This window comes from Schistocerca piceifrons, chromosome 3 (assembly GCF_021461385.2).
Source record: "Schistocerca piceifrons isolate TAMUIC-IGC-003096 chromosome 3, iqSchPice1.1, whole genome shotgun sequence".
Classification (NCBI taxonomy): Eukaryota; Metazoa; Arthropoda; class Insecta; order Orthoptera; family Acrididae; genus Schistocerca; species Schistocerca piceifrons.
The window spans coordinates 963,159,230-963,180,159 of NC_060140.1; the positions used below are offsets into that span (position 1 = coordinate 963,159,230).

At 42.6% G+C, this 20,930-nt stretch overlaps 1 protein-coding gene across 1 annotated transcript in view; it reads right to left on the minus strand.

The window, feature by feature from the left end:
- The window catches only part of LOC124789267 (dipeptidase 1-like), a 1,467,693-nt gene that overhangs the window by 215,918 nt on the left and 1,230,845 nt on the right, over nucleotides 1–20,930 (minus strand). The window contains exons 10-11 of the mRNA XM_047256565.1: nucleotides 18,989–19,165; nucleotides 4,010–4,094 (exon numbers count right to left, since the gene is read on the minus strand). Of these exons, the coding sequence (XP_047112521.1) occupies nucleotides 4,010–4,094; nucleotides 18,989–19,165 (262 nt within the window). The remainder of the gene's footprint in view (nucleotides 1–4,009; nucleotides 4,095–18,988; nucleotides 19,166–20,930) is intronic.

Sequence of the window (20,930 nt, forward strand, 5' to 3'; positions counted from 1 at the left end):
ATAAAAAAAATGCACGGAAGTATGTTTTTTAACACAAACCTACGTTTTTTTAAATGGAACCCCGTTAGTTTTGATAGCACATCTGAACATATAAACAAATACATAATCAGTGCCATTTGTTGCATTGTAAAATGTTAATTACATCCGGAGATATTGTAACCTAAAGTTGACGCTTGTGTACCACTCCTCCGCTGTTCGATCGTGTGTATCGGAGAGCACCAAATTACGTAGGGATCCAAAGGGAACGGTGATGGACCTTAGGTACAGAAGAGACTGGAACAGCACATTACGCCCACATGCTAACACCTTTTTATTGGTCTTTTTCACTGACGCACATATACATTACCATGAGGGGTCAGGTACACGTACACACGTGGTTTCCGTTTTCAATTACGGAGTAGAATAGAGTGTGTCCCGACATGTCAGACCAATAGATGTTCAATGTGGTGGCCATCATTTGCTGCACACAATTGCAATCTCTGGCGTAACGAATGTCGCACACGCCGCAGTAAATCTTGTGTAATGTCGCCGCAGGCTGCCACAATACGTTGTTTCATAACCTCTGGGGTTGTAGGCACATCACGGTACACATTCTCCTTTAACGTACCCCACAGAAAGAAGTCCAGAGGTGTAAGATCAGGAGAACGGGCTGGCCAATTTATGCGTCCTCCACGTCCTATGAAATGCCCGTCGAACATCCTGTCAAGGGTCAGCCTAATGTTAATGGCGGAATGTGCACGTGCACATGCTGATACCACATACGTCGACGCGTTTCCAGTGGGACATTTTCGAGCAACGTTGGCAGATCATTCTTTAGAAACGCGATGTATGTTGCAGCTGTTTGGGCTCCTCCAATGAAGTGAGGACCAATGAGGTGGTCGCCAATGATTCCGCACCATACATTTACAGTCCACGGTCGCTGTCGCTCTACCTGTCTGAGCCAGCGAGGATTGTCCACGGACCAGTAATGCATGTTCCGTAGATTCACTGCCCCGTGGTTTGTGAAACCCGCTTCATCGGTAAACAGGTAGAACTGCAACGCATTCTCTGTTAATGCCCATTGACAGAATTGCACTCGATGATTAAAATCATCACCATATAATTGCTGATGTAGCGACACATGAAACGGGTCCCTGCAGATGCTGCTCGCCGACCGTGGCCCGTGTTTGTTACAACACGCAACTGAACGTCGGAGGTTTCAAGCGTCAACTTCAGGTTACAATATCTCCGGATATAATTAACATTTTACAATGCAACAAACGGCACTGATTACGTATTTGTTTATATGTTCAGATGTGCTAACAAAACTAGCGTGGTTCCATTTTAAAAAAAACGTAGGTTTGTGTTAAAAAACATACTTCCGTGCATTTTTGTATGGTTTGTATTAAACAATTACACTAGCCCCTCTCCTCACGCTCGGTCTGTGGAATCGGTTCATCAGTATTTGATGTGGTTTACGAAATATATCCAGCGGTAACGTTAGGTGACTCACCCTATATATATATATATATATATATATATATATATATATATATATATATATATATATATTGTTCATTTTCGCTACTGTGAACCTATATCTTCCATTGGACATCAGGGAATGATCCTGTATATAAGTACGTACGAAGACAGATAGATAGATAGAGAGAGAGGGAGAGAGAGAGAGAGAGGGAGGGGGGCGGCAGGCGGGAGGAGAACAGAAAGGAAACGAACATATATTACTTCATAAGGTTCGTAAGACTTACAAAAAGGAAAGAGACCCCAAGTGAACAAGTAGTGAAGACAGAAATCACGCTCAGGTCTCGTAAGAAAAATCTGCAGTTAGAGAAATATGATTAATGGTGTTCCATAGCAGTTAGCTTACGAAATATAAATACTACAAAACAGAAAGACGTAGCATCAAACTGTGTCGACTCTTAATGGTGAAATGACAGTGAGGCCTCTAACCTATTACCACACTCTCTGGTGCGGACGTTGTTACCGTTTGAAAGCCGGAGCGACACTAGCGCCCCAAGCGGTCTTAGTTAAAGAAATAGTTGTTACACTTTTGCATTCCATGCGTTAGTAAATTACCAAGAGACATGAAATGTCGTGAAATATGTGTAAAAACAGCCATATCGTACTGATTCAATAACAGACTACTACTTATTCATGAAGAAATACTTTTGAATATGTATAGATTTGCAGATTATTCTGCTGAAAGGAAGAGAATATAAACACATATTTCATGCATGAAAAGCACACATTTCTCTTATTTTCTGTCTGTAATTACCACAGGCCCTTTCCTTGTGACTTAAAACAATTTTGTGGAGTCTAATGATTCCCCCATTCTTATACTTCATTCGATTTTGTAATACACGAATATTTTTTTAAATGTAATTACTTTTGCTTCAAAAGAGAGCGTATTTAAGATTCTTGTCGTTTGTGGCTCAGATTTAGTAAAACTTGTTGTATTAGTTTCTTCAATGTTGAAAAACAGTTTTATTGCATTTGATGGTTTATTATTACGTCTGTGTGATATTTCCCTTACGCTACATTTATGGTAGGATATTTAGAGCGTTAATTAATGTAGTTATTATATTCCATGTTTGTTTCTTATATTCCACTTCACTGAATCAGTTGAAAGTGTAGCAAACAATACTCTGCTTTGCTGGGAAGATACACGACGACTTTCTGCAAAAGGTCATGGCTTCTAGCGTTTGCTAGCAATTTTTCATTATTAGAGGAAAACTACATTACTCAGTACACATCTGTGCATTACAAGAGATTCATAAGCAGTCTGTCCTGTACTGTACAGTTTCGTACCTCCAAGTGTGTACGCTGTAAATGGGTAAAAACGTTAGTATTCGCAATGATTCGACATAGTTGCCACTAGTGTCGCTTGCTGGCCACATGGAGCGCTGCTATCGCTGTCGGTAACGAAAAGGAGACGGAGTGGTGGGTAACAAAAACGAGACGGAGTGTCACAACTGTTTTGTTACACTGATGTAAGGATGCGCAAATTTCGGCAGAAAAAAAATAACTGTAAGCAATAATTTATTAATGTAAGATTATGGCGTCATCTGTTTTCTCATGTGTAATTGTTCCATATAAAAACAAAACTGCGTTCTTCAAGATAAAATTGTTATATCCTAGCCAGTAATGCCACCCGAGCCCGCTGCCAAAAGGTTGGCAGCATCAAAGTCCGGACGCCGTCCGCATAAGCAGCGCCAGCGAGACAGGAAATCGCCGCAAGTCTGCGCGCGCCACCGCTGGCTTCTGGTTTCTTATGCGCTGGAGTCGCGAGCGCTAGGACAGATCTGTATTCGCCGCTCAGTTGTATACTCGCCACCGAATTGTGTACTTGCTAGTCAGTTGTGTGTTCACCGCAGCAGAGTTGTTGTTTGTCGTCAGCCGACGCTGACCTAGCCGCTCCGACTCGAACTAGACAGATCTCTGTAGACCCGGCGTTCACTACTGTGTTCTGTATCTTCGTTAATAAAGATAAGTACCGACTTTTATTTAATCAGAGTGTTTGGGTTTTCATCTTTCTGTTCACTGTTCCAGCGGACCGGTCGGCCCGCTATTAAAAGTGTGGCGGTGACTTCGTAAGCCGTTTCTACAGCGAATTGTTTGTCGCTACGAACACCGCCACAAAAAAAATCCACTGAGGCACCTTCACGTAAAAGACGAAACGCTTCTTCAACGTTGATAAATACAGACTGGAACAAGAAAAAGACGTTTGAATTTGAGAAATGAATATTTATCTACTTGCAGCAGATAATGACCACACCGCCTAACTTGCAAATACTCGTTGTTTGCTTAGTTGTTCTAGGAAGGCAGTGTGTAATTATCACGCTTGGCCGTCGGCGCGCCGGTAACTCTGCTCTCAGTACAATTACAGGGAGCGGTATTCAGAGCTGGTCCGTGGCGAGCCGGCGGTCTGGCAAAGCGACGCCGGCCCGCGGACTGGTCCGCCTCGGCGCCGAACTCTGCGGACAGGAGGGGCGAGCCGTGGCTGGCGACTTACCGATGACGTCATGCAGCGACGCGCTGTCGGAGCAGCTGAGGAAGTTGTTGAAGAAGCTCACCATCACGATGCCGCCGTTGATGGCCTGGAACAGATTGCGGACAGGCCGTCTGCCTCACAGCTCTCACATCGCCAGCGCGAGCTCTTCCTACCGCACTAGTAATAAGGCCTCAAAGTTACGTTTTCTTTAAAACATATTTCATCCAAAAATGGTTCAAATGGCTCTGAGCACTATGGGACTTAAATTCTGAGGTCATCAGTCCCCTAGAACTTAGAACTACTTAAACCTAACTAGCCTAAGGACATCACACACATCCATGCCCGAGGCAGATTTCGAACCTGCGACCGTAGTGGTCGCGCGGTTCCAGACTGTAGCGCCTAGAACCACTCGGCCACCCCGGCCGGTCTAATTCATTGATGATATATCTAACACAAAATGCATACATGAGTTGCAAAGATTATTTTATGAGTAAGTTTCGTAAGCAATTAATTCCGAAAACACTCACCATCATGCTGAACATATGAGTATGTGGATAAGGCAAATGTAAAGGCAAAATTTTTTTTTTTTTTATTGTTGCCTGTTATGCAAGCATGCATCAACTTTCAGAACAATCTCCTTCTTACTAAATGGAGATTCACATACTCCCTCGACGTCTCTGAATACCCGCTAAACTGAGGTTGTTTTGGAATCTGCTCGAGCTTTATCAGAACAGAACTTTTGCCAGTCATTGTTCCTTTGCGTGGGCTATGACTACAGTTTGCCTACGAAAGGAGGTTATAAGATGAACATCGACAAAAGCAAAACGAGGATAATGGATTGTAGTCGAATTAAGTCGGGTGATGCTGAGGGAATTAGATTAGGAAATGAGACACTTAAAGTAGTAAAGGAGTTTTGCTATTTGCGGAGCAAAATAACTTATGATGGTCGAAGCACAGAGAATATAAAATATAGACTGGCAATGTCAAGGAAAGCGTTTCTGAAAAAGAGAAATTTGTTAACATCGAGTATTGATTTAAGTGTCAGGAAGTCGTTTCTCAAAGTATTTGTATGTAGTGTAGTCATGTATGGAAGTGAAACGTGGACGATAAATAGTTTAGACAAGAAGAGAATAGAAGCTTTCGAAATGTGGTGCTACAGAAGGATGCTGAAGATTAGATGGATAGATCACATAAGTAATGAGGAGGTATTGAATAGAATTGGGGAGAGGAGGAATTTGTGGCACAACTTGACTAGAAGAAGGGATCGGTTGGTAGGACATGTTCTGAGACATCGAGGGAACACCATTTTAGTATTGGAGGGCAGCGTGGAGGGTAAAACTCGTAGAGGGAGACCAAGAGATGAATACACTAAGCAGATTCAGAAGGATGTAGGCTGCAGTAGGTACTGGGAGATGAAGAAGCTTGCACAGGATAGAGTAGCATGGAGAGCTGCATCAAACCAGTCTCAGGACTGAAGACCACAACAACAATGAATACAGAGATCACTCGAGGGAACACTGGTGATTTTGGCACATGTGAAAAACACTCAAACTTCATGCTTCTGCTAGTGGATCGTCATGTTCTTACAGAACACCTACAGGCCGCAATCTGTGTAGTTTCGATTAGATTGTATGCTGAAGGTGATTTTAGGGCGTCTCAGTGTGATACAGTAGCAGTAGTAAGAGCAGTCTGTGGCGACAGTGTAATGCTAACGCACGACGCAGGCACTATACAAAATGGAACACCATATCCCTTCCCGCATCACTAAAGGCTGTGTTCAGAACTCCTGTGGTTTGGGTTAACGGAAATGGCGCCACTGATTACTTTCTTTATTTCTAGTTTGTGGTAGAAGACCCCGATATACTATACAGTGGAAATGTACACTGCAAAAGCATACCTTCTAGTTCAACGTGTCACATAAGTTGTGGCAGTCTCAGAGTGCGTTATATAGGTACCCATCTTGCAGATACATTGTCGGTAGGACCACAGTGTGGTGCGCCGAGCCATGACTAATCTCTACAATTCCTGCAATGTCATTTAGTTACACTCTGCAGTTCTTCTTGTGATGCCTGAACTATTTTGTGGATTCGTAATGTAACACCGCAGTGTGATCAACCCAAACATGGGGCAACAATCACGTGTTTAACATCTTCAGTAAACTGCTAATGTCGTTCGTAGATTTACTGCTGTAGCGAACATAGATCACTAAACAGGAACTACATTCTGCAGTTGACATTAATACCTTCTGTAATGAAGATTCTCAATGAAGAGACCGAATGACAGAGCGCTGATCATCTCTGGTGCAATTGCTATCTTTTCAGTGTCACTGTGTGCATCTGCATGGTTTTTGTCACCCACTGAACAGGTAACACACTGTTCGGCACACGCTCGCTTAATTCTCGCTATCAAAGACATTTTTCATTTCTTTCATCAGTCCATAAAGATTTTCAATTAAGAAAGCATCATACACTAACGGAATAAAATCGCAAAACCAAGAAGAAATTGTTTCTACATCTGAAAAATGATGTCTATTCAAATACCGCAGCAGTCGCGTAAGACTGGAGCCAGTAGCGCCACTATGAGGATGCAAATAAGGTCTGCTTTAAACACTCGATGTAGTGGTCGTGAGCGCTTTAAACACTCGATGTAGTGGTCGTGAGCACTTTAAACACTCGATGTAGTGGTCGTGAGCGCTTTAAACACACGATGTAGTGGTCGTGAGCGTTTTAAACACTCGATGTAGTGGTAGTGAGCGCTTTAAACACTCGATGTAGTGGTCGTGAGCGCTTTAAACACTCGATGTAGTGGTCGTGAGCGCTGTAAACACTCGATGTAGTGGTCGTGAGCGCTTTAAACACTCGATGTAGTGGTCGTGAGCGTTTGTTAGTTTTAAGACTGGCCGTGGTCAATTGTGTTAGTCGAGAATGCCTTTAAGGCGACAAAGACGCCATTATCAGCATCTCACTGAGTTTGGAGAAGTTCGTGTAATTGTAATATCAGAAGCTAGTTGTTCCTTTCGCGATACTGCAGAAAGACTTGGAAGGAATGTAGACACCGTACATGACTGCTGGCTGCGGTTGCCACGAGAATGTACAGACGCAACAAGACCGGACTGCGGACGGTCACGAACCATTACCGAGAGGAAAGAGCATCGTGTCCGGCGTGACGCCTCTGGCGCATCGTACTGAGTCTGCAGCAAAAATTTAAGCAGCAGTTGGCACCACAGTGACTCAACAGATCGGTTACTTCAAGGATATCTCGGAGCCAGATGCTCTGTAGCGTGCATTCCACTGCCCCCAAAGCACCCCCATTAGCGACTTCAGTGGTGTCAAGCGAGAGATCGATAGAGGAGGCGGCGGAAGTCTGTTGGGTTTCGTGATCCAAGCTGGTTCTGCCTCGGTGCCAGTAATGGGCATGTGTTGGTTAGGAAGAGGCCAGTTGAGGGCCTGCAACCAACCTGTCTACATGCTAGACACACTGGACTGGGGTGCGGTTTCGTGTGACAGCAAGAACACGCTCGGTGTTATCCCAAGCACCCTGACTGCGAGTTTGTTCGTCAGTCTGGTGATTCGACACGTTATGGTGCCACTCATGAACAGCACTCGAGGTGTGTCTCCAACAGGATAACGCTCGCCCACACACAATTGTTGTAATCCAACACGGTGACAGACATGTTGCCTTGGCCTGCTCGATCACCACACCTGTCTCCGATTGGGATAACAGGTACATCATCGGAAGGCGATTACGGCGTCATTCGCAAACAGCACTAAGCGTCCCTGTATTGACCGACCAAGTGCAACAGACATGGAACTCCATCCCACCAAATGACATCTGCGACCCGTACAACAACGCAGTGCATGCACGCTTGCATGCTTCCATTCAACATTCTGCCGGTTACACCGGTCATTAATGTATCAGCATTTCCCGGTGGAAGTTGAATTCCTCATGCTTACATTAACTTGTGATTTTCCAACGTAAACCACTTAAATATGTTACCTAGACAAATGTTTTCCCGAAACGGTAGCACACTGGACTCGCATTCGGGAGGACGGCTGTTCAATCCCGCGTCCGGCCATTCTGATTTAGGTTTTCCGTGATTTCCCTAAATCGCTCCAGGTAAATGCCGGGATGGCTCCTTTGAAAGGGCACGGCCGACTTCCTTCCCCGTCCTTCGCTAATCCGATGAGACCGATGACCTCGCTGTTTGGTCTCTTTCCCCAAACAACCCAACCCCAACCGAAATTTCGTTTCCCTATGTTAATTATTTCTTGGTGCTGCCAATTTTATTTCCGTCAGTGTACACTTCCAAAAGGGAACATGTTTTGTGAGCGACTTCGTCATTGTGTATTGGACCGTGAGCCATTACAGACGTTAAACATGGGATGAAACTGCACGAGAGGACCCAACGGACTGACTTAGAGGCATGAGAGCGACTCGTCGTACAATGAGCTCCACGTGAGCTCCAGGACTGTTATCGCAGTAGCAGATTCCACCACCCGTTACGAATTTGCTATACTGGTGAAATATCGATGCTGACTTTGATTTCATCTTTGATCCAAAAACGTCGAAGGCTGATAATAATCGATTCCTAACCACTGATGTTTTTAACATTGATGTTAAATGCTGAATATATAGAAAAACATACAGAACAACACAAATATAGCAACAATTAAAATTACATATCTCACGACTTTTCTCTACAGACTATATCGGGATTTGATAGCTACTGGTAATTACACTAACGATCCAGGTGTAAACTAATTCCTATTGTTCACTCCACATTTAGCGTAACACGTAATTCTATTTCATTTTTGTTAGTGAATTTCTTAAGAGTAAGTGTTAAAAAAGAAAGTATCAAGAACCGCCGACAAAGAAGACGTTCACACTCTGCCTTATCATTTCTCAAAGCCAAAAAAAAAAAAAAAAAAAAAAAGAAACAGAGTTGAAAGTGTGTATTGTTCATGGTAATTATACTTCAAAGTAACAAATGAAAATAGTAAAATTACTCGAGAATTGACAGAACACAAAAAACTGAGAAAAATTAAATGTATTAAATGTAGATGTATTGATTTCTTTTATGTAAGTACTTAAAATAATGTGAATCAATTGTAATTTTTCTCATTAGTGACGGAAAGTATACTTACATACTTAGACATACCATTTTTAGCAATTAAAAAGAAACATTCCAAAGAAAATTGGCACACACAAATTCACACTGCGAAGGCAGGAACTGAATGAAAAATAAAAGCCAATAATCTACGTTTACCTACAAGAGCAGCACGTCACCTGCATTCCTTCTGTGACTACGTGGACTTCCCGACCACAGTCACCGTCAGTCAAGCGAAGCCGTTGACGACTGCCTTCGTTTATGTGCAGTTCCGCACGCTACTTGAATTCTACACGATGTGTGTAATGGGAATAATTAAATGAAAAGGAAGCGTGTCTTCTCAAGGATGAATAAGTGATGTGTGTACGAAGTGGTTGTGCTTGAATTCCGAACGGAGTAAGTGCCGGAGCTGTTTAAAAATTGCATATGTCCGAATTATGCCTGAACGCCAGCATTCATGCCCACCTGATGAAACAGATCTATAGATTAAAGAACGAACGCATAACTACAGGAAAAGAGCACTCGAACAAAAAAGAGGCCCGTTCATCAAATTTTTAAAAGAGAATTTCCATATTTGAAAGAGAAAGGTTTAGATTATACCGCAAAAATGCCAAACAATGATAAATCGAGGAATGTGTTTCATATAGAGGAAAAGGAGGAGCTATTGGGACGACCCTGAACCCTGGTTTTACTTCGGAAAGTGACCTGAGCGAAGACACTTTCAAGTTAACTGAAGGTAACAGCTTGAAAACTGGCTGTCGGTCTGCTCCTGACGAAAGAATCCTGGTGATCGGTTGTGAAGAAGTGTAGAAAATCCTATGTGAAAATGGAACTGCTATTATGGATAATTGGTGGCTGGAATGAATGGCTTGAAGAGAAATCAACTGTCTCTTAATATTTTTTTTAATTTAACTTTTAAGTCAAAAGGCTTAAATTAGACACTTTCTCGAAATAACACTTACAACCGCGCACAATACACGTCGACGACGGAAGCACAGAAAAGGAGGCGAAGGTATTTTATATTTTATTTGGCTTGCTACCTGACAAAACAAGGCCTCTGGAGTAGACAACATTCTGTTACAACTGCTGACAGCCTTAAGAGAGCCACCCATGGCGAAATTCTACCTGCTGAGCAAGATGTATGAGACTGGCGTAATACCCTCTGACTTCCAGAACAATATAATAATTCCAATTCCAAAGGAAGCAAAAGCTGACAGGTGTGAGAATTACTGAACTTTCAATTTAATAAATCACGGTTGCAAAATACTAACACGAATCCTTTACTGGTAGAAGCCGACCTTAGGAAAGATCTGTACGGGTTCCGAAGGTATGTAGGAACACGAGAGGCAATATTGACCCACAGAAGACACGTTAAGGAAACGCAACCTAAGTTTATAGCATTTGTAGGCTTACATCTATATCTACATGGATACTCGGCAAATCACATTTAAGTGCCTGGCAGAGGGTTCATCGAACCACAAGCTTACATAAAGCTTTTGACAATGTTGACTGAAAAACTCTCTTTCAGGTTATAAAGGTGACAGGGGTAAAATGCAGGGAGCGAAAAGCTATTTACAATTTGTAGAGGAACTAGATGACGGTTATGAGATGGCAGTGGTTGAGAAGGGAGTGAGAAAGCGTTGTAGCCTATGTGCAATGTTGTTTGATCTGCACACTGAGCAAGCAATAAATGAAACAACCGAAAAATTTGGAGTATGAATTCATGTCCATGGAGAAGAAATAAAAACTTTAAGGTTTGCCGATGACACTGCAATTCTGCCAGAAACAGCAAAGGAGTTGGAAAAGCAGCTGAACGGAATGAACAGTATCTTGAAAGGGCGATATTAGATGAACATCAACATAAGCATAGCAAGGATGATGGAATGTAGTGGAATTAAATCAGGCGATGCTGAGGGAATTAATTAGGAAAAAGAGACACTTAAATGGTAGAAGAGTTCTGCTATTTGGACAGTAAAATAACTGATGGCTGTCGAAGTAGAAAGGATATAAAATGTAGACTGGTAATGGCAAGAAAGACGTTACTGAGGAAGAGAAATTTGTTAACATCGATTATAGACTTAAGTGTCAGGAAGCCTTTTGTAAAATTATTTGTGTGGAGTGTAGCCTTGTATGGAACTGAAACACGGACGATGACAGTTTAGGCAGGAAGAGAATAATTGCTTTCGAAATGTGGTGCTACAGAAGAACGCTTAAGATTAGATGGGTAGGTCACGTAAGTAATGAGGAAGTATAGAACAGAACTTTGGAGAAAAGAAATTTGTGGCACGGTCTTAGCAGAAGAAGGGATCGGTTGGTAGAATACATTCTGAGACAACAAGGGATCGCCAGTTTAATACTGGAGGGAAGCGTGGGAAATAAAAATCGTTGGGGAGACAATGAGATGCATACAGTAAGCAGATTCAGAATGATGTAGGTTGCAGTAGTTACTCGGAGATGAATGGGCTTGGATACGATAGTGTAGCACAGAGAGCTCCATCAAACCAGCTATGAAATACTTTTTTCCGGATCGAAAAGAAGATGCTTATATGGTTACCGAAAATTCCAGTGTTTGTTTTTGAAACTGTTGCAATTAAAGCTAAGAAAACAGTGATATCTGGAACATCGCTTGGAGTTTACAATTTTCGCTTCAACCAAAATCTAGGGAAAAAAAACGTGTTCTGGGATTAATTGAAGAATGCAGGGACTGAAAAGAAGTGAGACCGTTTTGCCGGAAGTGTGCTGCAGTGGCACGTTTTCCACTGAACGCTGTTGATGAAATAATAATGGAGGAATTGCTATTTCGTGAAATGGTCATACAATTCGCACACTATATGGTCAATCAGCGAATGTGAAATATGGTATGTCTGCACGCAGCGACACAGGACCACGGGAACTGTGAAGTTTCGCATACGAATCCACGAGGGCCTGCTGAAAAAGTAATGCCTCCGAATGTTTTATGAAAACTCTTACAGCTTTTTAATAAAACAAACTTTCTACAAATTTAACGTCTTTATTCTTCATGCCAACAGATTTGCAGCCACCTGCCGCTAAAATGCTCCGAACTGTAGGGTGTAGCATGGCAGTTTGTATCGTTGCTATGTCGGTGAGTGAGAAAGATCGTGTTGAAACTGAGTCTCGAATTCTACCCCTATGTCTACATGTACATCCATACTCCGCAATCCAAGTGACGGCGCGTGGCGGAGGGTACCTCATACCAGTACTAGTCATTTCCTTTCCTGTTCCACTCGCAAACACAAGGAGGGGAAAAACGGCTGTCTATATGACTCTGTATCAGTTCTAATTTCTGCTACCTTAACTTAGTGGTCCTTACGCGCAACTGTATGTTATTAGCAACAGAATCTTTGTGCAGTCGACCCGACCGGTACCAAATCTAGCAGCCCGCCTGTCAACTGCTTCGATGGCTTCCTTTAATCCGACCTAGTACGGATCCCAAACACTCGAGCTGTACTCAACAATAGGTCATACTTGCTTCCCATATACGGTCTCCTTTACAGATGAACTACACTTTCCTACATTACACTCAATACACCGTACTCGGCCATTCTCCTTCCCTACCACAATCCTCACACGCTGGTTCCATTTCGTATCACTTTGCAAGTTGCTCCCAGACATTTAAACGATTTAACTGTGTAAAGCAAGACACTACTAATGCTGTATCCAAACATAACTGTTTTTTTTTTTTTTTTTGCTACTCATCTGCATTAAAAAATGGCTCTGAGCACTATGGGACTCAACAGCTGAGGTCATCAGTCCCCTCGAACTCAGAACTACCTGAACCTAACTAACCTAAGGACATCATACACAACAATGCCCGAGGCAGGATTCGAACCTGTGACCGAAGCGGTTGCGCGGTTCAAGGTTGAAGCGCCTAGAACCGCTCAGCCACAGCGGCCGGCCCATCCGCATTAACTTAAATTTTTTCTATATTTATAGCTAGCTCATATTCATCGCACCAACTAGAAATTTAGTCTAAATCATCTCGTATCCTACTACAGTCATTCAAATTTGATACCTTACCGTACAATACAGCATCATTAGCAAAGAACGACAGATTGCTACCCGCCCTGTCCGCCAAATTATTTACGTACACAGAGAATAACAACGGTCCTATCACACTTCCGTGGGGCACCCCTGACGATATATTTGTATCTGATGAACACTTGCCGCCTAAGACAACACATTGGGTTCTCTAACATAAGAAGTCTTGTAGCCACTCACAAATCTTTGAACCTTTTCCGTATGCTCGTACCTTCGTTCATGGTCTGCAGTGGGGTACCGCGTCAAACGCTTTGCAGACGTCTAGAAATATGGAATGTGCCTTTTACCATTCACCCATAGTTTGCATTATGTCATTTGAGTAAAAGGCAAGCTGTGTTTCGCACCAGCGATGCTTTCTAAAACCACGCTCATAGTGTACATAAACTTCTCGGTCTCTAAAAAATTTATTATATTCGGTCTGAGAATATGTTCAAAGGATTCTGCAGCAAACCGTTGTAAGAGATATTGGCCTGTAATTTTGTGAGTCCGTTCTTTTGCACTTCATATACACAGGAGTCACCGGGGCTTTTTTCCAGTTACTTGGGACTTTGCACTGTTCGAGAGATTCGTGATAAATGCAGGCTAGGTAAGGGGCCACTACCGTAGAGTACTCTTTAAAAAACAGAACTGGGATTCCACCGGACCAGGTGACTTATTTGTTCTCAACTTTTTCAGCTATTTCTCTACGGCAGGGATTCTTATTTATGTCGTCCATATGGGAGTCCGTTCGGTGGTAAAACGACGTCAAGTTTGTACGATTCTCCTTCGTGAACGATTTTTTCAACGTGAAATTTAAAACTTCGGTTTTCGTTTTGCTATCTTCAACTGCCACACCAGGTTGGTCAACAAGTGACCGGATGGAAGCCTTAGACCCACTTAGCGGTTTCAAATATGACTAGAATTTTCTCGGGCCCACTGTCAGATCTGTTGCTAAGGTATGGCTGTGGTAGTAGTTGTATGTTTAGCGCATAGCTCTTTTCAGGGTCTCACCAATCTCCACTAAACTTTGCTTCTCGTTATTCGTGCGTTCTCTTTAGAATCGAGAGTGCAAGAGCCTCTCCTTCCTCAACATTTTTCAAATCTCGTTATTAAACAATGGTGGGTCTTTCCCGTCCTTAATCCAAATACTAGGACATAATTCTCCAGACCATAATTGACAATCTGCTTAAACTTCGCCCATAATTCCTCTACGACCATCTTGCTAGAAGTAAGTGATATCAATTCACTGTCTAAATGACATACTAACAACTGCTTATCTGCTCTTTATAGCAGAAACACTCTCCTAGCGTTCTTAACTCATTTATTAGTTTTCGTAATCATAGGTACTATAATGACATCATGCTCGCTAATCGCCGTTTCTATACTGAAATTGTCCAATGGGTCCGGCCTATTTGTAGCTACAAGGTCTAAGATACTTCTACTGAGCGTGAGCTGCCGAAACCGCTGCTCGAGACAGTTTTCAGAAAACGTGTTCAAAAGTACTTCGCTTGACTGTATGTGTGTACCTCCTGCAATGAATCTTAGACATCTACAGATGAAAGGTTAAATCGCGTCAAACTAGTAATGCATGATCTGGATACCTACGCGCTACTGATCATAAACATTCTGTGAATGACTTTCAATCTGTCACAGTAGAATCTGGTGGCCGGTAAAAACGCGAACAGACTGCATCAATGTCACCCTCAACTTCGACCTCATTAGAGACAATATGTTTGTCGACTGCAATGAACGCTTCCGGTCCTATGGCCTGCAATCTGAATTTGAAGGGCACCCTCCCCTTGAGCATGGCAGAGCCAGCCCACACAGGACCCCTGTGACATCTGCAGCAGTCCGTCACCTCGGCTTCACTGTCATCGGCCATCCTCCGTACAGTCTCGACCTGGCCGCACATGACTTTCATCTGTTTCGAAAACTTACAGATCATCCTCGATAGCTCAACTATGACAGTGATGAAGCAGTGTAAACAGAGGTGAAGTTGTGGCTCAGTGAACAAAGTAAAACATCCTGCACTACAATGACGGTATCAACAAACTGGTCGCTCCTTGGGAGAAATGTGTTCGCTACGAGGATGACTATATCCAGGAATAAATATGTAGACATGACGAATAAAGATGAAGAATGTTAAAAATGTTTGTTTTTTAAAAAAACTTTAAGAGTTTACACATAAAAAATTCGGAGACATTCCCTCGTAAATTTCTAATTATATCAAAAACATGTGATCATATATTTTTGTAAGGAACAAGCTGAACGGGAGGCAGTAAATGCTATATTTGAAATTAGAAAGTTTCCATAGGCCAGTTTTCTTAAGAAAGAAAGAAATAATATATAGAGATTGACAACAGATTAAAAGACACTATTTAAATATAGAACACGCATGGGATTTAAGAAGATGTTTATAAGTCTCCGGCTTTCTTACAAAACATTGACTGAGAAATTACAATTCACAGAGGAAGACAAAATGTTAAATCATTGTCTGGTATAATATTGTCGAAAGAAAGAAGTTTAAAATAAATAAAATTCTAACAAATGAAAAGAAACATTTAAACATGCTTATGCCTTAACTTCGGTTTGCTGCAGAACTTTTTATCATATTCTCAGGTCGAATATAATAAACTGTCTTAAGACCGTGAAGCTTACGTCCACGATTCAGCATGGTTTTAGAAAGCATCGCTCGTGCGAAATTCAGCTTGCCCTTTTCGCAAATGATATACTGAGACCTACGGATGAAGGGTAACAGGCAGATTTCATCCTTCTAGATTTCCGGAAAGCATATGACACGGTGGTCATTGCAGGCTGTTAACGAAGGTGTGAGAATATGGAATAAGTTCACAGATATGTGAGTGTCTCGAACACTTGTTAGGTAATACATCCCAGTATGTTCTCCTCGACAGCAAGTGCTCACCACAGAGGAGGCGTAAGTGGCCTGTCTGTATGTTGGCAGCCGGACAGACTGTATTAATATCGCTGACAGCGCTCTCAGTAAGAGATTCTGTGGTTGGACGGACTAGCAGTTAGCGAATGGATAGGGAAGTGTATGGACATGGCATTCTTAGTGGAGACTCTGTGTTAGTAGGACATGCGTTGTAAAGCGAGATGAAATGATGTATTTACAAGAAAATACGTAAGGAAATGTATGATGATGTTTGGGCAGTGGAATTATTGACAACTATATAACTTTGGAACTGGATGTCACATTAATAAGGTAAAATTTTCTCAGTTGCTCTTCAACAAAATCTCTCTTTCGTTAACCTTCTGCCTCCTAGTAGTTAGAGTCTATAGTAGTTAGACTCTTTTTATTTAGCTGGCTGTAGTTGCTACTTGGTGTAATGGTTGCAGTTTTTGTTATGAAGATTTTCTGTGAGGTAAGTGACTTATGAAAAAGAATGGGGTTTGCACTATTTGGATTCGTGATTGAAATGAGTTTAGGCAATTAACAGAGTTGGAGATAGTTTCATATTTCTTCAATTTAATATCTTTTGGATTTGTATTATGGTCAGGATTTCTTGCAATTCAGGGCCATTCTTTTGTGTTAACTATTGGAAGCCATTTTGTCAATGTATAGCAGTAAGATTGCGTTGGGCTTGTATGTTGTGTATGACAAATGAATAGGTTAAGTTTGAGATATATTTGTCAGGGAAAATTCTGTAGGTCAGTGTTTAATAAGAAATAATTAAAGAGGTAGTTACAAAGGTTACAGTCAGAAGTGCCCCAGGGAAGTGTGAAAGGACTACTGTTGTTCTGTGTATACATAAACGATTTGGCGGACGGGGTGGACAGCAATCTGCGGTTGTTTACTGATGATGCCGTGGTGTACGGTAATGGGTCGAATTTGAGTGATTGTAGGAAGATGCAAGACGAGGTGGACAAAATTTCCAGATGGTGTGATGAATGGCAGCCAGCCCTATATGTGGAAAAGTGTAACTTACTGCTGATGAGTAGGCAGAACAAACCTGCTGTATTACTGGTGCCCTGCTTGACACAGTCAAGTCGTTTTAATACCTTGGTGTAACACTGCAAAGGGATACTAAATGGAACAAGCATCTGAGAGCTGTGGTATGGATGGCGGCGAATAGTCGACTTCGGCTTATTTGAAGACATTTAGGAAATAGTGGTTCACCTGGAGAGGAGACCGCATATAGGACGCTGGTGCGACCTATTCTTGAGTAATGCTCATGTAATTAGAATGAAATGAACACCCTTAGCTGCTTATAGGCGTTGACATACGTCAACGGGGACAGATGAAAATGTGTGCCCCGACCGGGACTCGAAGTCGGGATCTCCTGCTTACATGGCAGACGCTCCATCCATCTGAGGCACCGAGAACACAGAGGATAGCGCGACTGCAGGGATTTATCTCTGGCACGCCTCCCGCGAAACCCACATTCTCACCGTATTGTCCTGCACTACATTCGTAGTGCCCCCGCCCATTATACTCATTAGTCGCGGCGCGTTGCCGATTGCCGTAAGAGTTCGGGCACTGTTTGTGCATCCGCACAGAAGAAGAAGATGGTCAATTGGCCGGTGAGCCTTAACTATATATATGCTAAGATGGTATCTGTTCTTTCGGATATGTCCGAAAGAAGAGATACCATCGGTGACCACGCAGCTCGTTAGAATGAAATTACAATGAAATGAACACTCTTAGCTGCTTACAGGCGTTGACATACGTCAACGGGGACAGATAAAAATGTGTGCCCCGACCGGGACTCGAACCCGGGATCTCCTGCTTACATGGCTCTTGTGTTTCGGATACGCACCGGGTCAAATTGAAGGAAGACATACATTAAATAAATAGGCGGCCTACTAGATTTGTTACCGGTAGGTTCGAACAACACGTAGGTGTTACGGAGATGCTTCGGGAACTCAAATGAGAATCCATGGAGGAAGACGACGTTCTTTTCTAGAAATGCTGCCGAGAAAATTTAGAGAACTGGCACTTGAAGCTGATTGCCAAATATACACTGCGAGTAAGGACCACGAAGATAAGATAGGAGAAATTAGGACACATAAGGAGATTAGATACGTAGATCACATAACTAATGAGGAGGTATTGAATAGAATTGGGGAGAAGAGGATTTTGTGGCACAACTTGACTAGAAGAAGGGATCGGTTGATAGGACATGTTCTGAGACATCAAGGGATCACCAATTTAGTACTGGAGGGCAGCGTGTATGGTAGACCAAGAGATGAATACACTAAGCAGATTCAGAAGGATGTAGGCTGCAGTAAGTACTGGGAGATAAAGAAGCTTGCAGAGGATAGAGTAGCATGGAGAGCTGCATCAAACCAGTCTCAGGACTGAAGACCACAACAACAACAACAACAGGGAGGCGTACAGGCAGTCGTTTTTACCTCGCTTTATTTGCGAGTGGAACAGGAAAGGTTCAAAATGGTTCAAATGGCTCTGAGCACTATGGGACTTGACATCTATGGTCATCAGTCCCCTAGACCTTAGAACAACTTAAACCTAACTAACCCAAGGACATCACACAACACCCAGTCATCACGAGGCAGAGAAAATCCCTGACCCCGCCGGGAATCGAACAGAAAAGGGAATGAGTGGTAGTGGTACGGGATGCCCTCCGTCACGCACCGTACTGGGACTTCCAGCGTATCTATGTAGATGTAGACAGCGAGACCCAAGCCTGAATAAACAGCGTAGGGATGTTTTCAGTACTGGAACAGTCGGAAAATCCACGGCTACAATGTATGTGGTCGGAAACACCACGTTAATGCCACGGACAGCAGAGTGCACGGCAGCCCTACGCAGCCTGCTGCGGCAGCCCTACGCAGCCCGCTGCGGCAGCCGTGTGCCGGCCAGCCAGTGCGCTCACCAGCTTCCGGAGGACGTCGTCGGGCACGTTGCGAGAGGAGTTGCAGAGCGCGAGGGCGGACGAGTGCGAGAAGATGACGGGCGCCTGCGTCACGTCGAGCGCGTCGCCCATGGTGCGCACCGACACGTGCGACAGGTCCACCATCATGCCCAGCCGGTTCATCTCGCGCACCACCAGCTGCAACAGCCACAAGGAAAACACCACCACTGGCGGCCACCTGCCCGCACTGGCACACCGGTACATGTGTCTCACAACAGGTGATGGGGCCGAGGAAAAAGGCATAGAAGGCGTGATGAAGAGTTACATTTATACACTGTTCACCTTCGACATTGTAACAAGAAGAGGAGCAAATAATGAAATTTTATTTGCAATTAGAGGTCCCCAGAGATGGACTCCAATTTTTTAATCAATCTGTATGGTGATGCATGTGAAGGTCCAAGAAATCACACCCTGAAGCCATTCACTCTGGTTTTGCGTTATGCCATATAGCTTTAAGACAGTAACAATTTATAAAAATGGTTCAAATGGCTCTGAGCACTATGGGACTCAACAGCTGAGGTCATCAGTCCCCTAGAACTTAGAACTACTTAATCCTAACTAACCTAAGGACATCACACACATCCACGCCCGAGGTAGGATTTGAACCTGTGACCGTAGCAGTCGCGCGGTTCCGGAATGAAGCACCTAGAACCGCTCGGCCACAGCGACCGGCTAACGAGTTACAAGCTGGTTGTATAGCGTAATGGGTAAGGTACTAACTTCATATGCTAAAGGTTGTTCGCTTGCATCTTGTTAGATATACTGAATTTTTTTTCGTTTTTAAATATTTATGGAAATCACCCTGATCATTTTTTTATCCAATTTATTGGTTTAAATGTGCTTTCTTTCACTTGTATTCATTTGTCACATCATTTTAATCAAGATTTAAATTTCTCCAATTGCTGTTATTTTTTCTTAATCAATGGCAATGTCTAAACGTTTTAAAATACCGATCTGTCGGTTAGTAAAATTTAAAAAAAAATGAAGCAATCTACTTATATTGATTGTGCAGTGGTGACAAGAATGTATTTTTCGTTAAAGATGTACATATTTTTGGACGGCAATAATCACATAAACACTTAAAACATAAATTCTGGCCGGCCGGAGTGGCCGAGCGGTTCTACGCGCTACAGTCTGGAGCCGTGAGACTGCTACGGTCGCAGGTTTGAATCCTGCCTCGGGCATGGATGTGTGTGATGTCCTTAGGCTAGTTAGATTTAAGTAGTTCAAAGTTCTAGGGGACTGATGACCTCAGAAGTTAAGTCCCATAGTGCTCAGAGCCAATTGAACCATAACTTCTGATCACGCTATGGACAAAATAACAACGATGATGATTTAAACTAAAGCAGGGATTGTGAGCAAAATGAAATTCAAGCAAAGTGAGAAACAGAAACAATGAATACAATAACATGGAGAAAAATATAAGATGCCAAAACGGAAGCTACTCAATCAATGTTAATAAATAACAACAATCAAAATCACATGAACGAGGATTCCAAGTGGAAAAAGACTGACGGAAAGAAAAATTCAGAGCAAATGTTCTTTTTCAGATGATGAATAACATGATGTGACAAATGAAAAGAAAATATTACATTTAAACCAATTAATTGAATAAAAATAATGATCCAAATAATTTGGATAAGGATTTTTAAAATGCAAAATACTCACTGCACCTCACGAGATTTGAACCAATAATCTTTTCCATGTGAAGTTTGTACCCTAGCCACTGCTCTATGTAACCAGGGTGTACATTGTTACCATTTTTAGAGATATATAGCATCGCACAAAATTCAGAAATATCTTTTCATCGATTGCTCATAAACGTAGGCCTACCACGGTGAATGATTGCAGTGTGATTCCTTGTACCTTAACCTACATCACTGTATAGATTGCTTCAAAAAGT